This window comes from Lagenorhynchus albirostris, chromosome 8 (assembly GCF_949774975.1).
Source record: "Lagenorhynchus albirostris chromosome 8, mLagAlb1.1, whole genome shotgun sequence".
Lineage (NCBI taxonomy): Eukaryota > Metazoa > Chordata > Mammalia > Artiodactyla > Delphinidae > Lagenorhynchus > Lagenorhynchus albirostris.
This window is the reverse complement of record NC_083102.1, coordinates 21,983,031-22,010,673: the sequence shown is the minus strand read 5'-3', so window position 1 is coordinate 22,010,673 and position 27,643 is coordinate 21,983,031. Positions and strand designations below refer to the sequence as shown.

The 27,643-nt window shown below is 43.4% G+C and overlaps 2 protein-coding genes across 2 annotated transcripts in view; both read left to right on the top strand.

Moving 5' to 3' along the window:
- CPA4 (carboxypeptidase A4) lies at window positions 1-27,643 on the top strand. The gene is given in 12 exon segments (XM_060157566.1): window positions 1-68; window positions 10,236-10,317; window positions 10,749-10,779; window positions 10,782-10,882; window positions 12,132-12,230; window positions 16,865-16,966; window positions 18,259-18,363; window positions 19,129-19,238; window positions 20,390-20,485; window positions 21,890-22,088; window positions 23,196-23,280; window positions 27,456-27,643. Coding segments are annotated over 12 exon segments (1,266 nt in total).
- The window catches only part of CPA5 (carboxypeptidase A5), a 59,462-nt gene continuing 43,987 nt past the window's right edge, over window positions 12,169-27,643 (top strand). The window contains 1 exon segment of the mRNA XM_060156682.1: window positions 12,169-12,230. The gene's annotated coding sequence lies outside the window, so the exon portion shown is untranslated.

Sequence of the window (27,643 nt, the reverse complement as noted above, 5' to 3'; positions counted from 1 at the left end):
ATGAAGTGGATACTGTTCTTTGGGGACCTTATTGGGTCCAGCATCTGTGGCCAAGAAAAGTTTTTTGGGTAAGTTCCTTTTGGACTTACTATTACTTGGTTAGTTCAGAGATATGGGAACCAAATGGATTTGGAAATGAATGGCTGATTATACCTCAAGTGGTACGGTGCTGGACTCCTGTCCCAGCTTTGCCCCTGTGTCATCCTGGGTCAATTACTTCTCTCTCAGGCTCAGCTTTATCTGTGATATCAGGACTAGGTGGTCTCCACAGTCCCTCCCCAGCTCCCTAATTCCTGCCAATACTTTTCCTTCCTAGTTCTTATTTGTAAGGTCAGTTTCAGGCATTTCTACTTTCTTACTCCTATATTATGAATTACTAAGAATTACCAGAAATTGTTTCAATTTCTGCCATGCTTAAGGGAAAACCTGGGTCATAGGCTTTTTGGCTTCGCTTCTCTGTTAATGGTTAAGGTTTGGTGGAGCTTTCTCGTCAGCATTTGGCATATGGAGATTTGATAGGTCTTGCCTAGCCGTAACTATGAAAAGTGACATGCAAGGATACACCTGTACATTCTGTGTGTGTGTGTGCATGTGTATGCACACACATGCACACGTGCTCCACACAGAATTCCTTGAGGTTTGCAAGGGAGAGGACGTTTGGGAGGTAGGAAAGGTGAAAGGATGGTATGGTACCCTACTAGAAGATTGGGGGGGATGGAGTCAAGATGGCAGTGTGGGAAGACACGGAGTACATTTCTCCCCACAACTAGGGCACCTGCCAGACACTGGTGGGGGACCTTGACACCCAAGAAGACAGGAGGAACCCCCAAGCAAATGGCTGGGGGTTGGGCCGAAGCTCCTGCAGTGGGAGCTCCAAGTCTGAACCACTGGACTAACAGAGAACCTCAGATCCCAGGGAATATTCATTGGAATGAGGTCTCCCAGAGGTCCTCATGTTGGCATCAAGACCCAGCTCTACCCAACAGCCTACAAACTCCAGTGTTGGAAACCTGAGGCCAAACAGCCAGTAAGACAGGAACACAATCCCACTCAACAACAACAACAAAAGAGACAGCAAAAGAATAAGTCACAGGTGAAGGAGCAAGGTAAAATCCTACAAGACCAAATAAATGAAGAGGAAATTGGCGCTCTACCTGAAAAACAATTCATAGCAATGATAGTAAGGATGATCCAGAATCTCGGAAATAGAATGGAGGCACGGATTGAGAAAATACAAGAAATGTTTAACAAAGACCTAGAAGAACTAAGAACAAACAAACAGAGATGAACAACACAGTAACTGAAATGAAAAATACACTAGAAGGAATCAATAACAGAATAACTGAGGCAGAAGAACAAATAAGTGAGCTGGAAGACAAAATGGTGGAAATAACTGCTGAGGAGCAGAATAAAGAAAAAAGAATGAAAAGAATTGAAGACAATCTCAGAGACCTCTGGGACAACACTAAACGCACCAGCATTCAAATTATATGGGTCCCAGAAGAAGAAGAAAAAAGGGTCTGAGAAAATATTTGAAGAGATTAAAGTGAAAAACTTCCCTAAAATGGGAAAGGAAATAGTCACCCAAGTCCAGGAAGTAAAGAGAGTCCCATACAGGATAAACTCTAGGAGAAACACACCAAGACACATATTAATCAAACTAAAAAAAATTAAATTCAAAGAAAAAATATTAAAAGCAGCAAGGGAAAAGCAAAAAATAACATACAAAGGAATCCCCATAAGGTTATCAGCTGATATTTCAGCAGAAACTCTGCAGGCCAGAATGGATTGACAAGATATACTTAAAGTGATGAAAGAGAAAAACCTACAACCAAGATTACTCTACCCAGCAAGGACCTCATTCAGATTCGATGGAGAAATCAAAAGCTTTTGAGACAAGCAAAACCTAAGAGAATTCAGCACTACCAAACCAGCTTTACAACAAAAGCTAAAGAAACTTCTCTAGGCAGGAAACACAAGAGAAGAAAAAGACCCACAAAAACAATCCCAAAACAATTAAGAAAATGGTAATAGGAACATACATATCGATAATAACCTTGAATGTAAATGGATTAAATGCCACAACCAAAGGACACAGACTGGCTGAATGGATACAAAAACAAGACCCATATATATGCTGTCTACAAGAGACCCACTTCAGACCTAGGGATACATACAGACTGAAAGTGAAGGGATGGAAAAAGATACTCCATGCAAATGGAAATCAAAAGAAAGCTGGAGTAACAATACTTGTATCAGATAAAATAGACCTTAAAATAAAGACCTTACAAGAGGTAAGGAAGGACACTATAAAATGTTCAAGGGATCAATCCAAGAAGAAGATGTAACAATTGTAAATGTTTATGCACCCAACATAGGAGTACCTCAATACATAAGGCAAATGCTAACAAACATGAAAGGGGAAATCAACAGTAACCCAATAATAGTAGGGGACTTTAACACCCCACTTACACCAATGGACAGATCATCCAAACAGAAAATAAATAAGGAAACACAAGCTTTAAATGACACAATAGACCAGATAGATTTAATTGATATTTATAGAATATTTCACCTGAAAGTGGCAGAATACACTTTCTTCTCAAGTGCACATGGAACATTCTCCAGGATAGATCACATCTTGGGTCACAAATCAAGCCTCGGAAAATTTAAGAAAATTGAAATCGTATCAAGCATCTTTTCTGACAACAATGCTACGAGACTGGAAATCAATTACAGGAAGAAAACTGAAAAGAACACAAATACATGGAGGCTAAACAGTGCACTACTAAATAACCAAGAGATCACTGAAGAAATCAAAGAAGAAATTAAAAAATACGTAGAAACAAATGACAATGAAAGCACAATGACCCAAAACCTATGGGACGCAGCAAAAGCAGTTCTAAGAGGGAAGTTTATAGCAATTCAATCTCACCTCAGGAAACAAGAAAAATCTCAAATAAACAATCCAACCCTACACCTAAAGCAAGTAGAGAAAGAAGAACAAAGAAAACCCTAAGTCAGTAGAAGGAAAGACATAAAGATCAGAGCAGAAATAAATGAAAAAGAAATGAAGAAAACAATAACAAAGATGAATAAAACTAAAAGCTCGTTCTTTGAGAAGATAAACAAAATTGATAAACCCTTAGCCAGACTCGTCAGGAAAAAAAGGGAGAGGATGCAAATCAATAAAATTAGAAATGAAAAAGGAGAAATCACAACTGACACCACAGAAACACAAAGGATTATAAGAGACTACTACAAACAACTATATGCCAGTAAAATGGACAACCATGAAGAAATGGACAAATTCTTGGAAAGGTACAATTTTCCAAGACTGAACCAGGAAGAATTAGGAAATATAAACAGACCTATCACAAGTAATGAAATTGAAACTGTAATTAAAAATCTTCCAACAAATAAAAGTCCAGGACCAGATGGCTTCACAGGCGAATTCTACCAAACATTTAGAGAAGAGCTAACACTGATCCTTCTCAAACTCTTCCAAAAAATTGCAGAGGGAGGAGCACTCCCAAATTCATTCTATGAAGTCACCATCACCCTGATACCAAAGCCAGAAAAAGATATCACAAAAAAAGAAAATTATAGACCGATATCACTGATGAACATAGATGCAAAAATCCTGAAAAAACTACTAGCAAACAGAATCCAACAACATATTAAAAGGATCATACACCATGATCAAGTGGGATTTATCCCAGGGATGCAAGGATTCTTCAGTATATGCAAATCAATCAATGTGATACACCATATTAACAAATTAAGGAATAAAAACCATATGATCATCTCAATAGATGCAGAAAAAGCTTTCGACAAAATTCAACACCCATTTATGATAAAAACTCTCCAGAAAATGGGCATAGAGGGAACCTACCTCAACATGATAAAGGCCATATACGACAAACCCACAGCAAACATCATACTCAATGGTGAAAAACTGAAAGCATTTCCACAAGATCAGGAACAAGACAAGGATGTACACTCTCGCCACTATTATTCAACATAGTTTTGGAGGTCCTAGCCACGGCAATCAGAGAAGAAAAAGAAAAGGAATACAAATTGGAAAAGAAGAAGTAAAACTGTCACTGTTTTCAGATGACATGATACTATACATAGAGAATCCTAAAGATGCCACCAGAAAACTACTAGAACTAATCAGTGAATTTGGTAAGCTTGCAGGATATAAAATTAATACACAGAAATCTCTGGCATTCCTATACACGTACAACAAAAAATCAGAATGAGAAATTGAGGAAACAATCCCATTTACCATCACAACAAAAAGAATAAAATGCCTAGGAATAAACCTACCTAAGGAGGTGAAAGACTTGTACTCAGAAAACTATAAAACACTGATGAAAGAAATCAAAGATGACATAAACAGATGGAGAAATATACCATGTTCTTGGATTGGAAGAATCAATATTGTGAAAATGATTATACTACCCAAAGCAATCTACAGATTCAAACGCAATCCCTATCGAGCTACCAATGACATTCTTCACAGAATTAGAACAAAAAATTTTACAACTCATGTAGAAACACAAAAGACCCCAAATAGCCAAAGCAATCTTGAGAAAGAAAAATGGAGCTGGAGGAATCAGGCCCCCCAACTTCAAACTTTACTACAAAGCTACAGTAATCGAGACAGTATGGTACTGGCACAAAAACAGAAATATAGATCAATGGGACAGGAGAGAAAGCCCAGAGGTAGACCCATGCACATATGGTCACCTAATTTACAACAAAGGAGGCAAGAACATACAATGGAGAAAAGACAGCCTCTTCAATAAATGGTGCTGGGAAAACTGGACAGCTACATGTAGAAGAATGAAATCAGAATACTACCTAACACCATACACAAAAATAAACTCCAGATGGAATAAAGACCTAAATGTAAGACCAGACACTATAAAACACTTAGAGCAAAACATAGGAAAAATACTCTTTGACATAAATCACAGCAAGATCTTTTTTGACCCTCCTCCTAGAGTAATGAAAATAAAAACAAAAATAAACAAATGGGACCTAATGAAACTTAAAAGCTTTTTCACAACAAAGGAAAGCATAAACAAGATGAAAAGACATCCCTCAGAATGGGAGAAGATACCTGCAAGTGAAACAACGGACAAAGGATTAATCTCCAAAATATACAAACAGCTCATGGTGCCCAATACAAAAAAAAATAATCCAGTAAAAAAATGGGCAGAAGAACTAAGTAGACATTTCATCAAAGAAGACATACAGATGGCCAAGAGGCACATGAAAAGATGCTCAACATCACTAATTATTAGAGAAATACAAATCAAAACTACAATGAGATATGACCTCACACTGGTCAGAATGGCCATTATCAAAAAATCTAGAAACAATAAATGCTGGATTGGGTGTGGTGAAAAAGGAACCCTCCTGCACTGTTGGTGGGAATGTAAATTGATGCAACCACTATGGAGAACAGTATGGAGGTTCCTTAAAAAACTAAAAATAGAACTATCATATGATCCAGCAATCCCACTACTGGGCATCTACCCTGAGAAAACCATAATTCAAAAAGAGACATGTACCACAATGTTCATTGCAGCACTATTTACAATAGCCAGGACATGGAAGCAACCTAAATGCCCATCAACAGATGAATGGATAAAGAAGATGTGGCACATATATACAATGGAATATTACTCGGCCATAAACAGAAACGAAATTGACTTATTTGTAGTGAGGTGGATGGACCTGGAGTCCGTCACACAGAGTGAAATAAGTCAGAAAGAGAAAAACAAATACCGTATGCTAACACATATATATATATATATATATGGAATCTAAAAAAAAAAATGGTACTGATGAACCTATGGGCAGGGCAGGAGTAAAGATGTAGACATAGAGAATTGACTTGAGGACACGGAGCGGGAGGGTGAAGCTGGGGCAAAGTGAGAGTAGCAGCGACATATATACACTACCAACTGTAAAATAGCTAGCTAGTGGGAAGCTGCTGCATAGCACAGGGAGATCAGCTCGGTGCTTTTTGACCACCTAGAGGGGTGGGATAGGGAGGGTGGGAGGGAGACGCAAGAGGGAGGGGATATGGGGATATGTGTATGCATATGGCTGATTCACTCTGTTGTACAGCAGAAAGTAACACAGAATTGTGGAGCAATTATACTCCAATAAAGATCTATTTAAAAAAAAAAAAAGGTTAAGAATCCTGGCCAAGGCCACTTAGCTGGTAAGCAGGGGAGTTGGAGCAAAACCCATATGCTTTTGTTATAACACAAGTTAATCTCCAGATAGAATCCTGTATCTCACTGATCTGTCTATATCTGTTAGTTTACTCTCCATTATACTATCTGGCTAAAGGGACTTTGGAATTGTTTATTGAGATAATTACTTATATGTGATTGAGTAATTTTTTTTTTTTTTTGCGGTACGCGGGCCTCTCACTGTTGTGGCCTCACCTGTTGCGGAGCACAGGCTCCGGACGCGCAGGTCCAGCAGCCATGGCTCACGGGCCCAGCCGCTCCGCGGCATAGTGGGATCTTCTCGGACTGGGGCATGAACCCACATCCCCTGCATCAGCAGGCGGACTCTCAACCACTGCGCCACCAGGGAAGCCCTGATTGAGTAATGTTTATAACGATGACTTCCGTTCACACCTGGTCTCTACTGCCAAATAGCTCAGAGGGTTTAGGCATAGCAGGTGGTCAGGGAAGGAGATTTTTCCACAGGCAGCTCAGCAGTAAGTGTGTAATAACTACGCTTGCTGCCATGTGGGCTGATGCGTAGAGCTCTCAGGCTCTCGCTGCTCCTATTCACGTGGCTGAAAAATCTTTCTTTCTCAGGATACAGACTTCTCTTATAATGCAGCGGACGCCTGGGTTGAGGTTTCTTGGCTGAGCTCTGGAGTGCTCACCATAGGCGCTTGCACAGAAAGGGCTGTGTGCCTGAGCAAATTGCAGATGGTTTTAACCAATAGTGTCATCCTTACCCCCAAGTCTGTTCTTGCCTCATAGTAGGGAACCCAGCAAAGGTGGAGGCCACCATGGCCTCAGCAGCTCCCATGGGATGCACGGCCTAGGCAGCCAGCTTGGTGAACATTTAGAGCAAGGGGAAGCTGGCCTCTGAGCATTCAAGTGGTTGGGAAGCCAGGATGCAGGTTGGCTTGGAGGGGGAACAGTGCTGATGGAGATGAAGATGATGGTTTCTCCCCCCACCACACCCCCAGGTCTCTGTTCATTCCATCTAACTCACCTACCTCCCCAGTCTCTCTCACTCTGCTGGTGTCTTCTGTCCTGGGATTCACTCATCTTAAGGATAGGATGGTGACCAGGATGCCTAAAGGTGCACAGCAAGCATAGAACAGGAAGAAGTTGCAGAACTTGTAACATCAGCAGTAACTGGTTGGCATTTAAGAGTTCTGTGAAATCATCTCTTGTGGTGGCTTCTAAGCCTGGCTGGGGATGCAGGTGAGAAAGGCACAAAGAACAGGCCACTTGGCTGCCCACATGGTAGAAGGGGGAGAGGTAGAAGCTCAGCACCAAGGTGACTATTGACTCTCCAGAACATGGGACACATGTGAGGGTGACTGAGAGTGGATCACTAGCCATTGCGCGGTGGCAGCTGGCCAGCCCTGGGTATTGGAAAGTACCAGAGTTAAGAAGAGCTCTAGGAGCACGTACCCGTGTGGAGTAGGAGGGGGGGTGAACATGGCAACCTGCAAACCCCAACATGTCCCCCTTCCCAGGCCAATCTTCCATCTTCAGAAAGAGCTTAAGGTCTGTGAAAAGATTTCCAGGTGGTGGAGATAGGTTGTGTTCTGCCACCCACACTTTCAGGAAGGTATTTTCCAAATAGAGACAAGGACAGTGAGGGCAAGAGAGAGGCTGCCCTTCACCTGGCACCCACTTATGTTCTCTCTGTTTCTAGATATTGATGGGCTTATGTTCATGAGAATAACATAAGATTCTCCCCACGCCCTGCCAGCTTTTAGCACCATCTGAAGTCTGTCACCAAGGTTGTCTGCTCTGGTTGGGGAAAACCTCGTGGGTGATGGGAACTGGTCCTAAGGCCTGGGTGGCAGATTGGCTAGGAAGGTAAAGAAAAGGACTGGACATCCAGGCAGAGGGAACAGCATGTGCAAAGGCATAGAAGGGCAAAGTATATGGTGAATTCGGAATTTCAGTGAGGCTGGAGCCAAGAATGTGTAGAAGGGAGAGGTGGAGGAGAGACAGATGGGGAAAGGCTCCATTCTGCACCAGCCTTTCCACCCTGTCTCTCTGCATGCTGCAGATGTGTCTTTATCCTTTGGAGCTGGGTTAATTAGGACATGATGAAATGCACTGTGGTTTTAATCATCATCTGGGCCAGTTAGATTCACTGTGTTCCCTTATCATGAACAGTGCCCAGGAGTATGAAAGTTCTGTTGTGAAGTTATCACTTTGGGAGAATTAAAACACATGCTGTGGATGAATGTGTAACATGATTTTCATACTCTTAAGAGCTCCTTATTCTTATGTTTCTCTTTTTTTTCCTCTTCCTGTTCCTTCTCTCTCCTCTTTCTCTTTGTGATTACTCAAGTCAGTGCTGTATTTTACCGATGCCTCATTTTGCTAACAGAGATGTCAATGCACAGGCACTTTCCAGAACACCCATTTTTAAGACGCCTCTTTTTCTGGGGTATTAGGGTGAGTTGTGACAGAGCATGAGTTCTGCTCACAAGATGGGTCCTTGTACTCAGCCAGGAGGAAGGATTTCTCTTCTGTTTTCAACCTGTTTCTTTTGCAAGGCTGCTTTCCTGTGTCAGGGAAATGGTGGTTTGATTCCCCATCTTTGCAGGGCTGCAGTCCAACACCTAGCAAGCCTGTTGGGTTCAGGCTGAGACCCGCCAGCCAGTGGCTTCTCCACCATGGCATCAGCAGCTCCCATGGGATGCAGTTGGCTGCCCACCTCCGAGAACCCTGTGGAGACCGGATGAGCTGGGAGAAAGTGAAGCTTCATCAATGGCGTTTCCTCCAGACTTGCCATCTGCAACAGAAGCAACTCTGCAGTGGACCTTGCCTCCTTGATGCTAGCCTAGACCCCACGGAGATCCCCCAGAAGCTCCCAGAACAAAGTTAAACTCTGAGAGTCCATCCGGATTGAGCCAGTTTTCTGATGAGGAGATGCTGATCTGCCACATGTGGCTGCACGTTTAGCTCCCTGTGACAGAACCATTTTCTCTGTCAACAGGTCCTTCAGCCCACAGCCCTCTCCAGCAGCTTTTCCTGCATTCATTTGTGTTAAAGGGATGACGCATGTGACAGCGTCGAGTGTGGATTCATTCGGGCCGTCACCTAGCAACGGCCTAATGGCTCCCCTGGCTTTCTGAGCCGGCCCAGAGCACAAAGGCAGCTTTTCAGGCTCGGCCTTCTCCCACCCACACACAGGACTTCAGGGGCCTCTACCCCTGCTGCTGCTGCGGGAGCTAAATGGTGTATAGGAAACAAGTGCGGGACAAATAACAAAGGAGGATTCGGGACTGGCCCCTATCAGGGCCCCATAGGGAGGATGAATCCCGAGTTCAGCCCCAGTACCATGCATTTGTATAGGGTTCTGGAGCTGGAAGGGCCTGGGAGAGCACCCAGCCTCTCCCCTCTTTGCTAAGAAGAAAAATAACTAACCCTCCAAGGATGGAAGGTCTATTCTCTTTTCTAGCTCTTTCCAGCATGGACATTCAGCCAGAGTTTCAGTCCTAGACCCTGACAGTGAAGAAGTGCTTCTTTATGTCTTGAGTTAGCTTTGCGTGTAACTCAGGAACATTCCTTTCTGCAAAATATATATGTTTTTCATTATAAAGTAATATGACCACATTACAGAAAACAGATACGAGGGGAAAAAAGTAAGTCATCCATAATCCCATGACCCGAACATAAGCACTGTCAGCATTTGCTATATTTCCGTTGTCTGTTTTTCTTCCAATGCATCTGCTTTTTCCATACTTGCAATCATGGCATACATACAATTTTGTGTCCTGCTCTTTCACTTAATATTTCCCTTAAAGTTATACCATAAGCACTTTTTCATATTTGCCACGTAGTCTTATTTTTAATGGCTATACATTATAACCAAAGACTAGACCATTTCCTCTCATTCGGCCCAGTTATGTCTGGGATAGTAGGCCTGAGGTTTATTTGCCAGCTGAAAGCTCACCATTATCTTTTACTTTTTTTTCCTTTCTCCAGGGACCAAGTTTTCAGGATTAATGTCAGAAATGGAGATGAGATCAGCAAACTAAGTCAGCTAGTGAATTCAGACAACTTTAAGGTACCTAGTTCTCCTTCTCTTGGGTATCAATTAACTTTAGTGGGAGAAGACTCTTGCAGCACTGGCATTGTTATTCCTGAAGAGTTTCTGTGTATAATCCTGTATTAGTCAACATGCCTTTATACAATTGAGAGGGTTGGTGGGGGAGAAATGCTGTAGATCGCAGCAGTGCTGTCCAGGGAGGTGAGAGGCCTCAGCAATGGGCTCCATCTTTCTGTCTGCATTGACTTATTACTTCTTGGGCTTTGCCAGGTATTGCCTGCTGGGGAGGCCTGACCAGATAAAATTATGAAATGGCGAAGTTTTCCCTTGTGCAGAATCCAACCCCTCAGGGATCACCAAAACTTTTGGCAGCTGTTCTAGAAGAATGAGCTCATTGTGCCTTTTACCTGAACTATCCTTTAACCTGGTTTTACTTCTGTTCTCTTCAGCTCAACTTCTGGAAATCTCCCTCTACCTTTGATTGCCTGTGGATGTCGTGTTCCCTTCTGTCAGTCTGCAGCCAGTCAAATCCTTCCTGAAGTCCCAGGGCTTAGAGTACTTGGTGACTGTTGAAGACCTGCAGGTGGATAGGCCAAGGTCCCTCACTGGTCTCACATAGGACCAAGCAGCCAGAGTGGACTTGAGACATTTTCAAGTTCTGGTCTTATTCTTCTCCATTTAAAAGATGAAGACATTGAAGTATATGGAAGTAAAGTGCAGTGACTTGTTAGAGGAACATGTTGTACTAGAAAGGGCATACATGGGTTAGGAAACCAGCCAGATCTGGATCCAAATCCTGATTTTGCTAACTGCTAGCTGTGTGACTTTGGACAAGCTGTTAACCTCTTGAGACTCTGTTTCTTCATCAGTAAAACGGTAGTAGTTATACCTACTTCATACAATTTATTGAGAAGTTTAAGTGGCTCAATGTACATAAAATGTCTAACAGTGCCAGGTATGTCATAGATACCCCACAAGTATTAAGTCCCTCTCCCTTTTCTTATTTGAAGTCAGGAGGGAAGAACAGAGTGTATGGTGGGTAGAAGGTGGGGCCCTGGTGGGGAGGTGCTGAAGACCAGTCATAAAAAGCATCCTTTGGGAATTCCCTGGTGGTCCAGTGGTTAGGACCCCACACTTCCACTGCAGGGGACATGGGTTCGATCCCTGGTCGGGGAACTAAGATCCCGTGTGCTGTGCGGTGCGGCCAAAAAAAAGCATCCTTTGAGAAAGGGAGAATGTCACCAGCAGCCCCCAGCAGAGGGAACATCACTGCCTAAGCCAGACACCAGCCTCATGAGCTGTATTTGAACAGCAGGGCAGTGTCTGGCTCATGTTCTCTCCTTCACTGAGGTGGGTTGTGGACTAATTGGTGATTTGGCCCAGGAGTTTCCTGATGGTGTGAGCAGCTGTGAGCTTATTAATCATCCTCACATGTCACAGACATCTGCCAGGAACCTTCAAATTATGAGTGGTTGTAAGAATTTCTTTGTTTCTGAATGGTTTCCCAAGCTGGGTATTTCAGAGGCACTGGATACCAGATGCAGACTGATGGCTAGAGAATTTGTGGTATAGAATAACCAAATAGCACATATGTTGCTTCCAGGAAGTAAGTAGGTTTTGAATGAGGTGATGTACATTGGGCTCCAAGAAGTAAGATTATATAGATATGTGGAAGAAATCAGACCTCCTTTTACACCTTGACATTTGTGCTTCTTGATATGTGTGCCAAGGGTGCTGCTATCTTGGCTACCACATGTCCCAAGATATGGTGGAAACAGCATGAAGCTCCATCCCCAAAGGATCACTTTGTAATGTTGCCCTGTCTGTTTTAGGCCCTTTTAGATAAAGAAGATGAGGAAATGCAGTACAATGAAGGTCAAGAACGGAGCAGTAATAACTTCAACTATGGAGCCTATCATTCCCTGGAAGCTGTAAGTATTTCAGAGCAGGTTAAGATCAAGGTCATTGGCTACTCTTCAATTCTTTTCTTTTTTTTTTTAATTTTAGAATTTTTAAAATCTTTTTATACAGCAGGTTCTTACTAGTTATCCATTTTTCAATTCTTTTCTAATTCTTTGTTTGTTTATCTCCCACCAACACCTAAGAGCATAGTGAAACACAAACTGAACATTTTCTCCCACGTGCTTCGTTCTTTTCTTAAGCAACCCCTCAAAGAAAACCATGAAATAATTGCAATCATTTCCAGTCCTTGTAATTCAACCTTCTTATACCCCACCAGAATCCCTGTATTTTATTCACTCAGATTAAAGTGTTTCTTATCCCAGGCAAATAGACAAGTGATTATTTCCAAGGTTAACCAAATATTTCCACTCATTTATCATGACTACTTATAACGTATATTTATTCCATAATGCGCTTTGGTGCTGTGTTTAGTTAGAAATCACTTATATAGATGACTGACTTTCAAGGTAAGCCAACCCTTCAAATGAGAAATTTAGAGCAGAATAATTTAATATGATATTGGAATTTGAGGAACCAAGGACTGGAATGGAACTGAATCACATAGCATACGGTTTTCTTAGGTCCCTCAATGTCTTCTTCCTTAGTCTGGAAACTCTCTATTAACTCAGGAAGACACCCCAAATCTAAATTGGTATTCTTCCTATAGCTGAATATATGTTGTTCTTTATATCCAAAGATAGAGTCCTTGGCATGCTTTTCATGAGGCATATCCTTTGAATTATTTTTCTTCTAGATGAGGTTTTTTTCAAAGCTTGACCAAATATTTCCCCTTCTTTCCCAGGATTGTCAGTAGCTTTGTTTAATGTGTATACTTCCAGCCGCACTGCCCCTTGATCCCTCTTGTGACCAATGACATACAGCTGCAAAACACCTGGATAAAGTTAGGAGTTCAGTCCAGGGCCATGGACGAAAGCAGAGCTAAGGGCCCACACAGGGATCAAACCCATGATGTTAGCCTCATTAACATGGGGCACTCCCTAGCTGAGCTAACCAGTAGCAAATGTCACCCCAGATTCTGGAAACTCCATCCCCTCACCTGCCTGCTGCAGGAGCCTCACTTTCCCATCCACTCACTTTTGTTCTCTGGCTTTAGGTATCATTGTCATCTGGCTTACAGCCATCTATCATTCCCTGCAAGGCCTTTTGCTGTGGGTTGGTGTACCATCTCCCTTCTGACTTGTTCATAGTCAGTTCTTTTTAAAAACAGCTTTTAAGAGCTCATATTCCACAATCACTTGGGCCTTCTTAGGTCTCTAAAGGGAATTTCATGTTTGTCTCTGCCGGGGTTTCTAGTTTCAGATCCTTTGTATGTATTGTTGTGGTTGCTGTTATTGTTGTTAGTTTTGTGGGTAAGTTTTCCCCTGATGTTGGCAGTGTGAATTTGCATCCCTCATCTGGACACAGCTTAGTGTTTTAACTTTTCCTGGGTGACTCTCTTTCCTCTCACGACTCAGGGCAGGCATCTGACGTTCTAGGGTCAGTGGGTAGAGTTTCCAGGCCCTTTGCATGGCCAGAATTACCAATTCCCAGCTCTCAAGTTCCAGCTCCTTGCCCCATGCAGGGTCCATTGCCCTCTACTCCTATTCCTGGTTGCTATAAACTCTCGGTGCCTAAAGTGGATATCTGGTTCTGGGGCTTCATCTTCTGCCCTTTACTGTGTTACCTTGTTCCCTCTAAATTTCTGGCACCCACAATTTTTCCTTTTTTTTGGCTTTTAAATTTGGCTGGGACTCATTTTCATTGTATTTTATCTGGCTTGTCTATATATTTGGGAGGTAGTTTCTTGCTTCTGCTCAATCTGCCATAATGGCTGCAAGTCTGATAAATCCTTTAAGCTTGATTTTATTCTATATTGATTACACATTTTCGTTCTTGGTAAAGCCCCTTCTTTCAATTTTAAGGTCTAAACAGAAATTTGTTTATTTCCTTATTTCAATCCTCAAAAGGTTTGAACAACTAAGATGGATGAACTCCATTTAAATCAAACTTTTTTTTTTTTACTGAAAGCAAATGGAAGCATTTGTAGCCGTGATTTATATAGCTCTTCACGTGCCCTCTCAAAGCCTTTGAAGAATCATTTCCAAAGTGGGGTTCTTGTATGGCAGGGTATAAGCAAGATGGTCCACTGGGATGGAGAAATAAACTATTGCAACTTCTATTTATATTTCTACATATATTTGTATTTATTATTATCTTTAAAATAAATTTATTTATTTATTTTTGGCTGCATTGGGTCTTTGTTGCTGAACGTGGGCTTTCTCTAGTTGCGGCGAGAGGGGGCTACTCTTTGTTGTGGTGCACGGGCTTCTCATTGCGGTGGCTTCTTTTGCTGTGGAGCACGGGCTCTAGGCGCATGGGCTTCAGTAATTGCAGCACATGGGTTCAGCAGTTGTGGCTTGCGGGCTCTAGAGCGCAGGCTCAGTAGTTGTGGCATGCGGGCTTAGTTGCTCTGTGGCATGTGGGATCTTCCCAGACCAGGGCTCGAACCCATGTCCCCTGCATTGGCAGGCAGATTCTTAACCACTGCGCCACCATAGAAGTCCTGTATTTATTGTTAATGCAACAATTTTTTTTAACATCTTTATTGAGTATAATTGCTTTACAGTTGTGTATTAGTTTCTGCTTTATAACAAAGTGAATCAATTATACATATACATATATCCCCATATCTCTTCCCTTTTGTGTCTCCCTCCCTCCCACCCTCCCTATCCCCCACCTCTAGGTGGTCACAAAGCACCGAGCTGATCTCCCTGTGCTATGTGGCTGCTTCCCACTAGCTATCTATTTTACATTTGGTAGTGTACATATGTCCATGCCACTCTCTCACTTTGTCCCAGCTTACCCTTCCCCCTCCCCGTATCCTCAAGTCCATTCTCTAGTAGGTCTGTGTCTTTATTCCTGTCTTGCCCCTAGGTTCTTCATGACCTTTTCTGTTTTTGTTATTTTAGATTCCATATATATGTGTTAGCATATGGTATTTGTTTTTCTCTTTCAGACTTACTTCACTCTGTATGACAGACTTTAGGCCCATCCACCTCACTACAAATAACTCAATTTCATTTCTGTTTATGGCTGAGTAATATTCCATTGTAGACATGTGCCACATCTTCTCTATCCATTCGTCTGTTGATGGACACTTAGGTTGCTTCCATGTCCTATTGTAAATAGAGCTGCAATGAATATTGTGGTACATGACTCTTTTTGAATTATGGTTTTTGCAGGATATATGCCCAGTAGTGGGTTTGCTGGGTTGTATGGTAGTTCTATTTTTACTTTTTTAAGGAACCTCCATACTGTTCTCCATAGTGACTGTATCAATTTACATTCCCACCAACAGTGCAAGAGGGTTCCCTTTTCTCCACACCCTCTCCAGCATTTATTGTTTGTAGATTTTTTTTTTTTTTTTTTTTTTTTTTGCGTTGTGGAGCACAGGCTCCAGACGCGCAGGCCCAGCGGCCATGGCTCACAGGCCCAGCTGCTCCGCGGCATGTGGGATCCTCCCGAACCGGGGCACGAACCCGCATCCCCCACATCGGCAGGTGGACTCCCAACTACTGCACCACCAGGGAAGCCCTGTTTGTAGATTTTTAGATGATGGCGATTCTGACTGGTGTGAGATGATATCTCATTGTAGTTTTGATTTGCATTTCTCTAATTAATGATGTTGAGCATTCTTTCATGTGTTTGTTGGCAGTCTGTATATTTTCTTTGGAGAAATGTCTATTTAGGTCTTCTGCCCATTTTTGCATTGGGTTTGTTTTTCTGATATTGAGCAATGCAACAATTTTTGTTTCTATTTTTTGTTTTATAATGTACATAATATACTTGTGTGGTATTATATATATTCATGGTGCATACTGAATTTTTTTTTTTAAGAAGATGTTGGAGGTAGGAGTTTATTAATTTATTTTATTTATTTTTGCTGTGTTGGGTCTTCGTTTCTGTGTGAGGGCTTTCTCTAGTTGTGGCAAGCGGGGGCCACTCTTCATCGCGGTGCGCAGGCCTCTCTCACTATTGTGGCCTCTCTTGTTGCGAAGCACAGGCTCCAGACGCGCAGGATCAGTAGTTGTGGCTCACGGGCCTAGTTGCTCCACGGCATGTGGGATCCTCCCAGACTAGGGCTCGAACCCGTGTCCCCTGCATTAGCAGGCAGATTCTCAACCACTGCGCCACCAGGGAAGCCCAACTGAATTTTTTTTTTAACTGATGGAGAAAGTGATAAAAAAGTTTGGAGAGCAATGCTTTTTAAGAACCTTGGCTAAATGGGACCCTTGCTGATTATTGAGCCTAGTGTACTGCAAAGGGCCACACTGTTGGAGCAGTATCTGCACAAGTCTCTCTACTCTAGTTTAATGGGCTATAATTTTGTGGACAAATAAAATGTGTTTTTCTCTAGAAAACTGTAGAAACGGATTCTTAGGCAGTTGCTTAAGAATAAGCATTCCATGCCGATAATATTGACAACCCCCAGGTTAGGGGACTGTAAAAAATCATTAAGATCAACAAGATTAAGTTCACATATACCCACCCAGAGCTGAACAAAATTTTTAAATGCTCCTGTGTTTACCTTTTCACAGTTCAGATTTACCATGAGATAGACAGCATTGCCAGAGATTTTCCTGACTTGGCAAGCAGGGTGAAGATTGGGCATTTATTTGAAAACCGGTCAGTATATGTACTGAAGGTGAGGCCCCATGCACTTTGAAGGGCCCGACTAGACTCAGGTTCCTGGTTCCTTGTGTCCAAGATTCAGCCCTCACACCTCTGAAAGAGGTAGCTTTATAGGACCTCCTTGACTTCAGGGAGGAGGGTGAGGTGAGGAGACATCTACCCGGATTCGAATTTGGTCTGACAGAGGGTCCCCTGCTTCTGCCTAATGTGGGAGGAGTAAGAAGGAGCACATCGCATTCCAAGTTTTGGCTGAAAAGCAGAATCAGGAAGAGATGGGAGGCGGTTAGTGTTCTAGAAAGCTCTCAGATTGGCCACAGTCTTTTCCCTCCATTCCCATCTTCTGTAAATATTAAGACAAATTGGGATGGGCCTAAAAATTCTATTCTGCTTATTTTCCTTATTGGAAAAGCAATCTAGGAAGCTGATTTTAGGGTTGATGTACTTTTAAGCCCAGTCTATGATCCTTGGCTGCATAAAGCCTAATTTCCAGATATTTCTAACAGATTTCAGGTCTATATTGGCAAAAGAAATAGAGAATTTATGGCAGTGACATAAATTACATAAATAATCCAGCCAAATGAATAAAAAGGAATTTGGAGTTACAAACCATGGAACAAGTGATGGTGCCTAGAATTTGTCAAACCCTTGAATCCATACAGGCCCTGAGGAGCCCAGGTTTATAGCAGTGGTGAAATTACCGGTGGGAGAAGACCTGCCATTGAGCTGGTTGCTGTAAAATTATCTACATGAATTTAGATTATTTGCCAACTGCTGGAGACCCTTGCTTCATTAGCACCAAGCTCTGACCCAAGGGGGCCCCACACTAAAAAGCAGCAGCCAGAATTCATTTCATGCTGTTTACAAAGAGCTTTAGTGAACCCTCCCTTTCCTCATTTTAAAACTGATTTCATTTATTGCCTCAAGTAGAACAGGCTGGTTCATGCACTTTTGTGTCTCTCTGTTGGGCTACCATTTGAGGTCTTTCAAGAGGCATAATAGTATCTCTAATCACACGGGCATTATAATTCACAGTAGCAATTGTTTCCCCTTCCTATTTGCTTCCAACCTTGGAGTGGCTCAAGCTGCCCGGAGCTGCGGTGCTGCAACTGGGCCCTGCCAGCCAACAAATTAAGCTCCCTGGTCACGAAGAAGCCCGATAAAGGGATGGTGCCCTCAGACATTTGGTCTCTGAATGATCTTAAATTGATTAAATGAATAGGGGCGAGCTGGGAAGAGGAGAGGAGAGGTGAGCGGAGACGCAGGCGGGCAGGAGGGTCATTTTCTGGCCTCTTTTTCCTTCCACAGTTCAGCACTGGAGAAGGCAGGCAGCAGCTGACCATTTGGCTGAATTCAGGTATCCATTCCCAGGAGTGGATCTCACAGGCCACGGTGATCTGGACCGCAAGGAAGGTCATGTTGCCTTGTATTACCCCAGAATTCTGTTGGGCCCGGATTGCCCCGCAGCGTCCCACACAGCTAGACCCTGGCGATGAGATAGGAAGGCACTATGCACAGACATGATAGGCTGGGGGGGTGCCTTTTCTGATTGGAGAAGCAAAAGATCAGAGCCCCATAGTCAGGCCACTGTGGCTAAATGACAAAGTGCATTCATAGCAGCAAGCAAGCTAATGAGCTGCAGAGGTGGCCCTAAAACCCTGACCCACAGTCAGTCCCGCAGGAAGGGAGCAGGGTCTTCTCAGTAGCAAAGCTCAGGTAAGCTTTACCTTTAGTCCCTTTCAGGCCACCCAGACCCTCAGGGACCTCATGCTATCTCCATGTCCCTCTGGAAAGTCTATTTTAAGCCAGCACCAGTGGAGGGGTGGTGCAAGTGGAGGATCCATCTTCCCTACCCCTAGCACGGGGAGGGGGCGTGCTCAGATTCCTAATAACTATTATGATGTGCGGCTCTCCCCTCCCCTGTTCCCGCCCCCTGGAAGGAATGAATAAACAAGGCAGCCCAGGACTCACTGAGGTTGATGTCATCAGGCAACCATGTTTCCCCAGGTTTTGAAGTGCTCCATGGGCTTTGCAGAGCGCTGCACCTATGAGGGTGGCAGGGAGGCTGCAGAGGGTGGATGCTGTTCTAGGAGTTGGGCATCTTGGGAAGATAAACGGACTTAGACCTAGCAACCCAGCCTGCAGGGCACAGCTGACAAGCTCGTTGTCTCTGCTTAGACTGTATCTGATTATGGGAAGGATCCAGCCATCACCTCCATCTTGGAGAAAATGGATATTTTCTTGTTGACTGTGGCCAATCCTGATGGATATGTATACACACAAACTCAAGTGAGTAATACTGACAGAATAGGCTGGGTTTGGAGTTAAGACTTTTTTGTTGAATTCCTTGCTTTGCAACTAAATAGTTGTATGACCTTAGAGAAAACTTCCACAAAATGTGCACGTTAGGAGCTTCCTTGGGGTCTCATTTTCCAGTCATTCTCTGAGCTAAGAGTCACCAGGGAATATTTTTTTCTTATAGAGAATAGTCTAATGAACTCCCTATTATGGATCTTGAACAATTATCAACACTTTACCAATCTTCTTTTCATTTCTTTCCCTCCCACACATTTTTCCTGATGTATTTTAAAGCAAATCCCAGACATAAGGTTACTTCATTCAAACTTCTTTAGTAGTCATCTCTAGCTGATGATAATTAAAACAACGAACAATATACCACTATCAACTGTAAAAAATTAATGGAAGTTCTTTAATATCATCTGATATCCCTAATTATCTTTAAACTGTCTTTTGAGACAAGTTTGTTGAAATCAGGATCCAAATAAGGTCTGTACCTGCATTTGGTTGTTACGGCTCTGCAGGCTTTTTTATTCTACAGTGGTACCACCCCCGGCCCCCCCAACATATCTTTTAAAATGTCATTCATTTGTTGGAGAAACCAAGTAAATTGTCCTGTAGAATGTGTCACATTCTGAATTTGCCTGATGGCTTCTTTGTTCTATGCCATTTAATTTATTCCCTCATCTCCTGTATTTCCTATTCACTTGTGGTCAGATCTAGATGCTTGGTTGGAGTCAGGTTAATTTTTTAGGCAAGGATAAAATAGTTGCCGTGCACTTCCTGTCACATCAGTGATCACTGAGGCCCATAATGTCCATTTGTCCCACTTTTACTGAAGCCCAAAGTTATTCAGTGGACTCAGATGGTGTCAGCCTGGGTCCCATCAGGGCATTTTGGCGAGGTCCTTTTCTCCGGGCCAGAAGGGCTAAACCTCCTCTCTCTGGGGCATGAGAGACTCCGCAGTTAGTGAGGGCTGAAGCCCCGATGATCCTCCAGATCTCTGGAGTTGCCTCCAGAGCTGCAGGCAGCTTGTCCCATCCATGGTGCCATCTCCATCATAGTCCCCCAAAGAAAACCTTCACCTCTCCTGTGCCCTGACGCATCTCTGAATGTTGTTCCTTCCTTCGTGAATTTTTCCGAACCGATTATGGAGGAAGACACGGTCTCTAAATCCTGGAAGCTCCTGCGTTGGTACTGATCCAAATAGAAATTGGAGTGTTAGTTTTGCAGGTAGGTTGGGGAGACAGTTTTTAAATCCTGCTACCCCTGGGTAGTCTGGTCCACAGGCCTCTGAGCTGGCAGTGAGGGAGCTGGTTTCCAGGCTAGTTCCATTGCTGGTTCATTGAGAAACTTGGGTAAGTCCCTTATTCTCTCTATGTATCATTTTACTATTATTATTTGTAATTTTGAAAGGGAATGGAGGAACAATTCCTGTCCTCCTGAGAGAATGCTACTATTTTAAAAACTATTCTATCTTATATATATAAATTCATGGGCCTGCTTTGTACCCTGGCCATCCCAGCTTCTGGGCAATACCGGATGGGTGGAAGGGCTGTTGGTGGCAACTCAGAAGAGAGCAATTAGCACTGTTACCCCAACAGGCAAGATCACATTGTGAGGATTAAACTACAGCAGTTTACCCTTAGATGTGTAAATATGAACCTCAGCCCTTTGATGTCATGGAAAGAGAATGAGAATTAGGAGTCCTGGGTTCTGAGTTCCAGTTATTTAAAAATCATCCCCACAATAGTGCCAACTATGTGCCAGGTACCTTCCCATGTATAATCTTATTTATTCTTCTGACTTGGAGACTGAGTTTTCTTGTCTGAAATGAAACAATTGAAGCTCAGAGACAATCTCAAGAGCATATGGTTGATAAGAATTAGGACCTAAACTCACTTTTCAATTTCAAAGCCCGAGAGTTCTCTTTCACTATTCAGCTGTACTGATGTTTTGTTTTTAGTGTAATGTTTTAATGTAATGGTTTTAATTCTCTTACTTGCATAGGAATACCACAAAAACCACTGGGGGAAAAATAATGTGACTGTGGGAAAGGAGCTGATACAAATGTGGGAATTGAGGGTGTCAAAGTTAAGTTACAACAGGGGTGGTTTCACACATACACCAGATACCTTAGGGGCCTATATTGTGAGGTAATACAGAAGGCAGTAATTCTAAATACCTGTCAAATAATCAAGAGATTTTAGCCACAACAATAGATTATCTTTGGCAGCACTTGGCCATTAAGATCTGAACCAAGAGAATGAGTTGACACCAGAATAAATGGAGTCATTTTCATTATTAATTGGTATTCATATTAATTATCTAGAATACTTATTAATTGACAACTCACCATCAAGTATGATATTAATTATTTATGACAACTGTTGGTGATACAATACAAGGTCAGCTCTCTCCATTTAGAGGAGTTCTACCAGTTTTCCTGCCCATGTGTGGCAGATCCAGCACCCCACTGCCACACCCTCCCTGCAATTTACATACACTATGGACCGGATTCTCAGGGAGAAGCTAGTAATGGCCTGCCTATGCCTTCTCCCCCTCCTCTGGGTAGAGTACCCTGCATTTTTGTTTCCTTAGCCTATGGGTTAAGGTTTCTGCTTTGGCCACCCCCCACAAGAGAGGGAGCCAGTGACAACCCTTGTTCCGAAGTATACCATGGAGCCCACGCCAGTTCAGAAGTGGAGGTGAAACTGGTGGTAGATTTCATCCAGGAACGTGGGAATTTCACATGCTTCATCGACCTGCACAGCTATGCACAGCTGCTGACGTATCCATGTAGGTACATGGTCAAAAAGGCCCCGGATGCTGATGAGCTGGTAAGCGGGGCTGCATCCAGCCCTGGGCCTGCTTTTCCCCTGGGTGCTGCAAAGTCCAGGAGCAGGGCTTATTTCAAGAAGCCCCAGTATTCTCTCTCTCTTCTTTGCAGTGTGCCATCAGGCCTACTGGGAATAGGAAGAAGATGATGCCTCTTATTTCTGAGTTTGCTGTGAGTTCCAAGAACCAAACCCAACCCTGTCTTTCCTCCTCACTTGTTTTTCCGACCAAAACGTATTGCAGACCCACTGCTTGCCAAGAACTGTGGGTAGCATTGTGGTGGGCAAGGGGGAGGTGCTCCTCACTTGGTGTAAGGTAGAGTTTAAGTAGGGTGTAGGCCACAGCCTAGGGGTGCTCTGGGTCACATGCAATGACTCACCCCAGGATGTGAGCAGGCACTTAGGGTGAACTGACTGGAGTAGGGCTGGCATCCACAGAGTGACTGCAGGCCTCTCTCTCCGCACTGGTCTGCTTGAGTGTGCCCCTCTGCCCGGGGCCACAGCTAGCTCACACGCCTCCCAGCAGATGCAGCCCCACCCAGGGCTGGCCAGGTGTGGACTAGATTCTGCTCTCGAGGTGCTCTGTGTAGGGCACATCCATATATGGCATCCCTGTCTCCACCTCCACTCTGGGAGCACCTAACTCTTAGAAGGTTTTCTCTTGAACATACTTGCCCTTCCCTCATGTTCATGAACATGACATTCCCTTCCCTCAGGATAGGTGAAGATGGTTGTGCCTTTATTAGATTCCTAATGGGCTGGTGAGCAGCCTTCCAGATCTATGAAGAGCTTGAATACAGTTCCTCCAATTTGTGTTTATAATATACATGCTTCAGAATGCTTATCTGGTCTTCTTCCACCTCTCTCCTTACCCCCTGCCCCAAACTGGAAGTAAAGAACTGAGGATAAGAGAAGGAGTTGGAGGAACCATACTATTTCCCTCACTTCATAGTCAGGCCTTTGCTCTGGTTGGTTGGGAAAGAAGGAGACCAGGAGGGAACATTGAGGGTGGGGTCGGGAATTTTTCAAACCACTGCAGTACAGCACAGCTGAGGAATGTCTGGCTTCGGGATCCATTCTTTCTCACTCTGATGATTTCCCCACTCCTAGGATGAGGTGGCAAGGTGTGTAGCCAAAGCTCTGGCTTCCCTGTCGGACCCTGAGTACCAACTGTGTCCTACCTGCACCACTGTCTGTAAGTACTCACTGAGTTTATTGGTTATAAGGAAATGCTCTGAGAGGATACTTGAAATGGAGCGGGAGAAGAGCTGCAAGTCAGCCTTCCTATGTTGTAGTCTTTTTTTGTTGTTAGTGATAGGCTGAATTTATGTCAAGTCTGTGTGATGGTAGCTGTCGCGTGCGGCCATCTTCATCAAACTGAGGTGGTGGTACGGTGGGTAGAGGGGAACCCCTCACCTTCCTGTCCAAAATGAACACGTGTTGAGCATAACAGGCTTAGGTGAGGGGTTCCCCCGACAATCATTAGCATTGAGCTGAAAAAACAAAAACTCTACCAAGACTTCAGACCTGAAGATGGTCTTGAGGCCCATCATCTACAACTTAACCCCAATTGGAGGAAATACCCTTGTTTTGGTTTCTCACTGAAGTGTTTCATCTGAGCATTTCACTCTATTCCTTCTGAGATCCTTCCAGTTCCCTTATTCTGTGAGTCTGATCTTTAAATTTTTTTTTATTTGTTTGTTTTGTTTTTGCGGTATGCGGGCCTCTCACTGTTGTGGCCTCTGCCGTTGTGGAGCACGGTCTCCGGACGTGCAGGCTCAGCGGCCATGGCTTACGGGCCCAGCCGATCCGCGGCATGTGGGATCTTCCCGGACCGGGGCACGAACCCGTGTCCCCTGCATCGGCAGGCGGACTTTCAACCACTGCGCCACCAGGGAAGCCGTGATCTTTAAATTTTTAGATCAAATTGAAGGATATGATTATTCTCCAAGGCCCTAGCTATAAATGGGAAACAGAAACAAAAAATGTGGGGAGCAAAGCTCCTTTCAAGCAAGTGCCCTTCTTTTCCCCTCCTGTGCCTCTTCTGTAAATAGTCTTCCAACAGTTGGTCCACCCTCAAAGCCCCTGCAAACTTGTTGATAATTCTTTCCTTTTCCATACTGTAACTTGCTGTCCCGTCCTACCTACCTCGCCCTCAACTAGCTGTTCCCCTCAGTCTTCCGCTTCTGCGAAGATTCTCCAACCTACCTCTTGGGTCCTCCTCTGTACTCTGATCTCAGCACTCTTGTCTGTGTTTCACATGCCACCAAGCTGCATAAAGCACTCAGCATGATGCTGGTGGTTGTGTTGCTAATTGCAGCAACAATCCAGTAATTACTCATGGTTTATTATTACTAGTGTTGTTGAATGGGAGCTCCTCAGAGAACAAACACATCAGGAGAGGTTCTTCACCCTCTAATTAGTCAGAACTGAGTCCTACACCAAAGAGAGCTAAAGGAACTTGGCAGGAGCCTTCTGAGGAGGTCCTCTCAAAAGATCTTTGCGGGTCACCAGGGTCCTGGCTTTTGGGTCAGATGCCAGTTTAAAGAATGGCCTTTTCCTCTCATGTCAAAAACATTCTTCTCCCCAGCATAAGCTGTGCCAAAATTAAGAGATACTCATCAGATTCCTCCAGCAGAAGAGGAGAAAGGCTCTCCTGAGCATTGTCCAGGATACATAATATTTCCTACCTCTTTCAAGAGCCCATCTTCTGTATTTTTTATAGGCTTTATCTGCCCTCCTTTCTTCCCCAAAATGAAATCAATTTTTGTATAAAAGCACTCTAACTCCCTGGGTTATTGTATGTGTTATATAAGTAGTTGACATTTGTCCCTTCAAGTGCTGAACTTTTCCTTAGATTAATCATTTTAGATGAAAATAATTCTAAAATGGGTTTTCACACTTTCCTGCCTTCTTAAACAGAGTATGTAGAAGAGATTTAAGCTCTGTTCTTCATGACTGAGTGGCCTTCTGAATGTCAGTTGTTGTATCTTGAAGGCCTTCTGTGCTGTACTGGACTGTTCAATCCTTTTGCTGAACAGCGCAGCCTGTTTTGCTTCTTTAACTCTTGTGTCTGCTTTTTAGAGTTTTCATGTCTCCTTCCTCAGGCCACCTTCCTGTAGCAACCCTTTCCCCTCCTCTGGAAACAAGTTCATTGGGCTCGTTTAGCTCATGGATAGATTGTGAGTATTAAGGATGTTCATGACAGCATTGTTTATAGTCACAAAAGACTGGTAAGCAACTAAATGTTCATCAGTAGAGTGCTGGATAAAAACACGTTTGGTGCATTACTACAGTGAAACACTATGCAGCCCTTAAATGAGTGAGGTGGATCTGTATGTGCTAATAGGGAATAATCTTCAAATGTTAATTGAAAAATACAGTGTATACAACAGTGTTATTAGTATGTTCCCATATGTGTTTTTTCTTTTTTTTGTAAATTTATTTATTAACTTATTTATTTATGGCTGCGTTTGGGTCTTTGTTGCTGCGCCTGGGCTTTCTCTAGTTGCGGCGAGGGGGGCTACTCTTTGTTGCAGTGCGTGGGCTTCTCATTGCGCTGGCTTCTCTTGTTGCGGAGCATGGGCTGTATGCATGTGGGCTCAGTAGTTGTGGCGCAGGGGCTTAGTTGCTCCATGGCATGTAGGATCTTCCCGGACTAGGGCTTGAACCCACGTCCCCTGCATTGGCAGGTGGATTCTTAACCACTGTGCCACCAGGGAAGTCCCCCATATATTTTTTTTTTTTAAAAAAAGAGTAGGTAGACTTAGCAGGGACCCAAGTAAAGTGAAGTTCATGAACCTGATCACTTTGCTCAGCAGAGGTCTTCTTGGCCCTTTCCTGAATTTAAAATCTGTTCTGAAATACTTGAGCTTGCCATGTAAATAACTTCTAGAAACTTCTGGTGCCATTGCCTGTTTTTTTATTCATCATTTTTCTTAGTGTAGAGAAAGGCTGTGGGAATTACATAAGAATTTCAGAGAGTATAGGAGAGCCTGTTCCATAACCTCTGGGAGCATGTAATTGTAGCAGAAGCAGCATCTCTAGAAAATCACAAATGGTATCATGAGAAACAACCTTTAGGAACAATGGAAAAACAAAGGGACCCATATTTTCATTTAGTAGACATATATATTATATAATAAATGGACCCCAAGTCGGTTGAAGAAAGCATGGGCTTTGTCATCAGATGGATTGGGTTTAAATTCCAGCCTTGCCATTTTCCATCTATATTTTCTTAGATAAATTATTCATTCTGAACCTGGATTTTCTCATCTGAAAAACAAGGACAGTAATACCTACCTCACTGGCCTCTTAAAGATGAAATGAGATCATAAGTGTAAACTTTACAGTATGATGACTGGCTCATGGTAGATGTTCAACAAATGATAGCTGCTATTACATTGTTATTTTAGTATTCAGTATCATCTACACTATGCACTTTTAGCCAGTTTCTTCTCTAGTAGAGTTTTGACTGGAAGAAGCAGGAAAACAGGCCTCTTGCCTTTCAGCAAAGAGAAGTCCCAAGGGCTGTGCTTCTTTCTCTCTGTGTATCAGTTATCTCTTGAGATGTAAAGAACTATCCTAAAATTTAACAGCTTAAAACAATAAACATTAATTTTCTTACACAGTTTCTGTGGGTCAGGAACTCAGGAGCTTCTTATCTGGGTGGCTCTGGCTCAGGGACTCTCAGGATGTTGCAGTTAAGGTGTCTTCCAGGGCTACAGTCATCTAGAGGCTTGATGGGGCTGGAGGATCTTCTTCTCAGATGGCTCACTCAGATGCCTGGCAAGTGAGGGATAATTACTGGCACTGAGTTCTTCAGCACATAGACCTCTTTATAGGGCTTCGTGAGTGTCCTTACAACATGACAGCTGGCTCCCCAGAGCCAGTGATCCAAGAGAGAGCAAGGCAGAAGCCATGATATTTATCACCTAGCTTTGAAGGGCACACACTTTCATTTCTGCAGTCTCCTGAAAAACAGGTCAAGTTGGCCCTGTCCAGTGTAGGAGGGCACAACACAAGGATGTGAATACCAGGAGACAAGGATCATCGTGGCTATCTTGGAGGCTGCCTACCGCACTCTGTAAAGATTTGCTTCCAGTGACCTGAAGGAGTCTACACAGTGAGTTGGTGACAAGATGGAAATGAGGATTTAAAATCTCTTGGATTGAGACTAGTGAAGACCCTCATGGTGCAGGACAGTCTGAGACATAGGGATCAGGCCAGTGTTTATGTTGTAGGCCTGATGACTTTCAGAAATAACTGTAGATCCCTAAGGAACCACAGGTGGGCAGAGCTCCAGGCCCCTTTCCATCTAACCCTGAAAGGAACTAGGCTTCAAAGGAGTTTTCTCTTTTGACTTAACAGATCCAGCTAGTGGCAGCAGTGTTGACTGGGCATATGATAATGGCATCAAGTATGCATTCACTTTTGAGTTGAGAGATATTGGGCACTATGGCTTCTTCCTGCCAGCCAACCAGATCATCCCCACTGCAGAGGAGACCTGGCTGGGGCTGAAGACCATCATGGAGCATGTGCGGGACAACCTCTCCTAG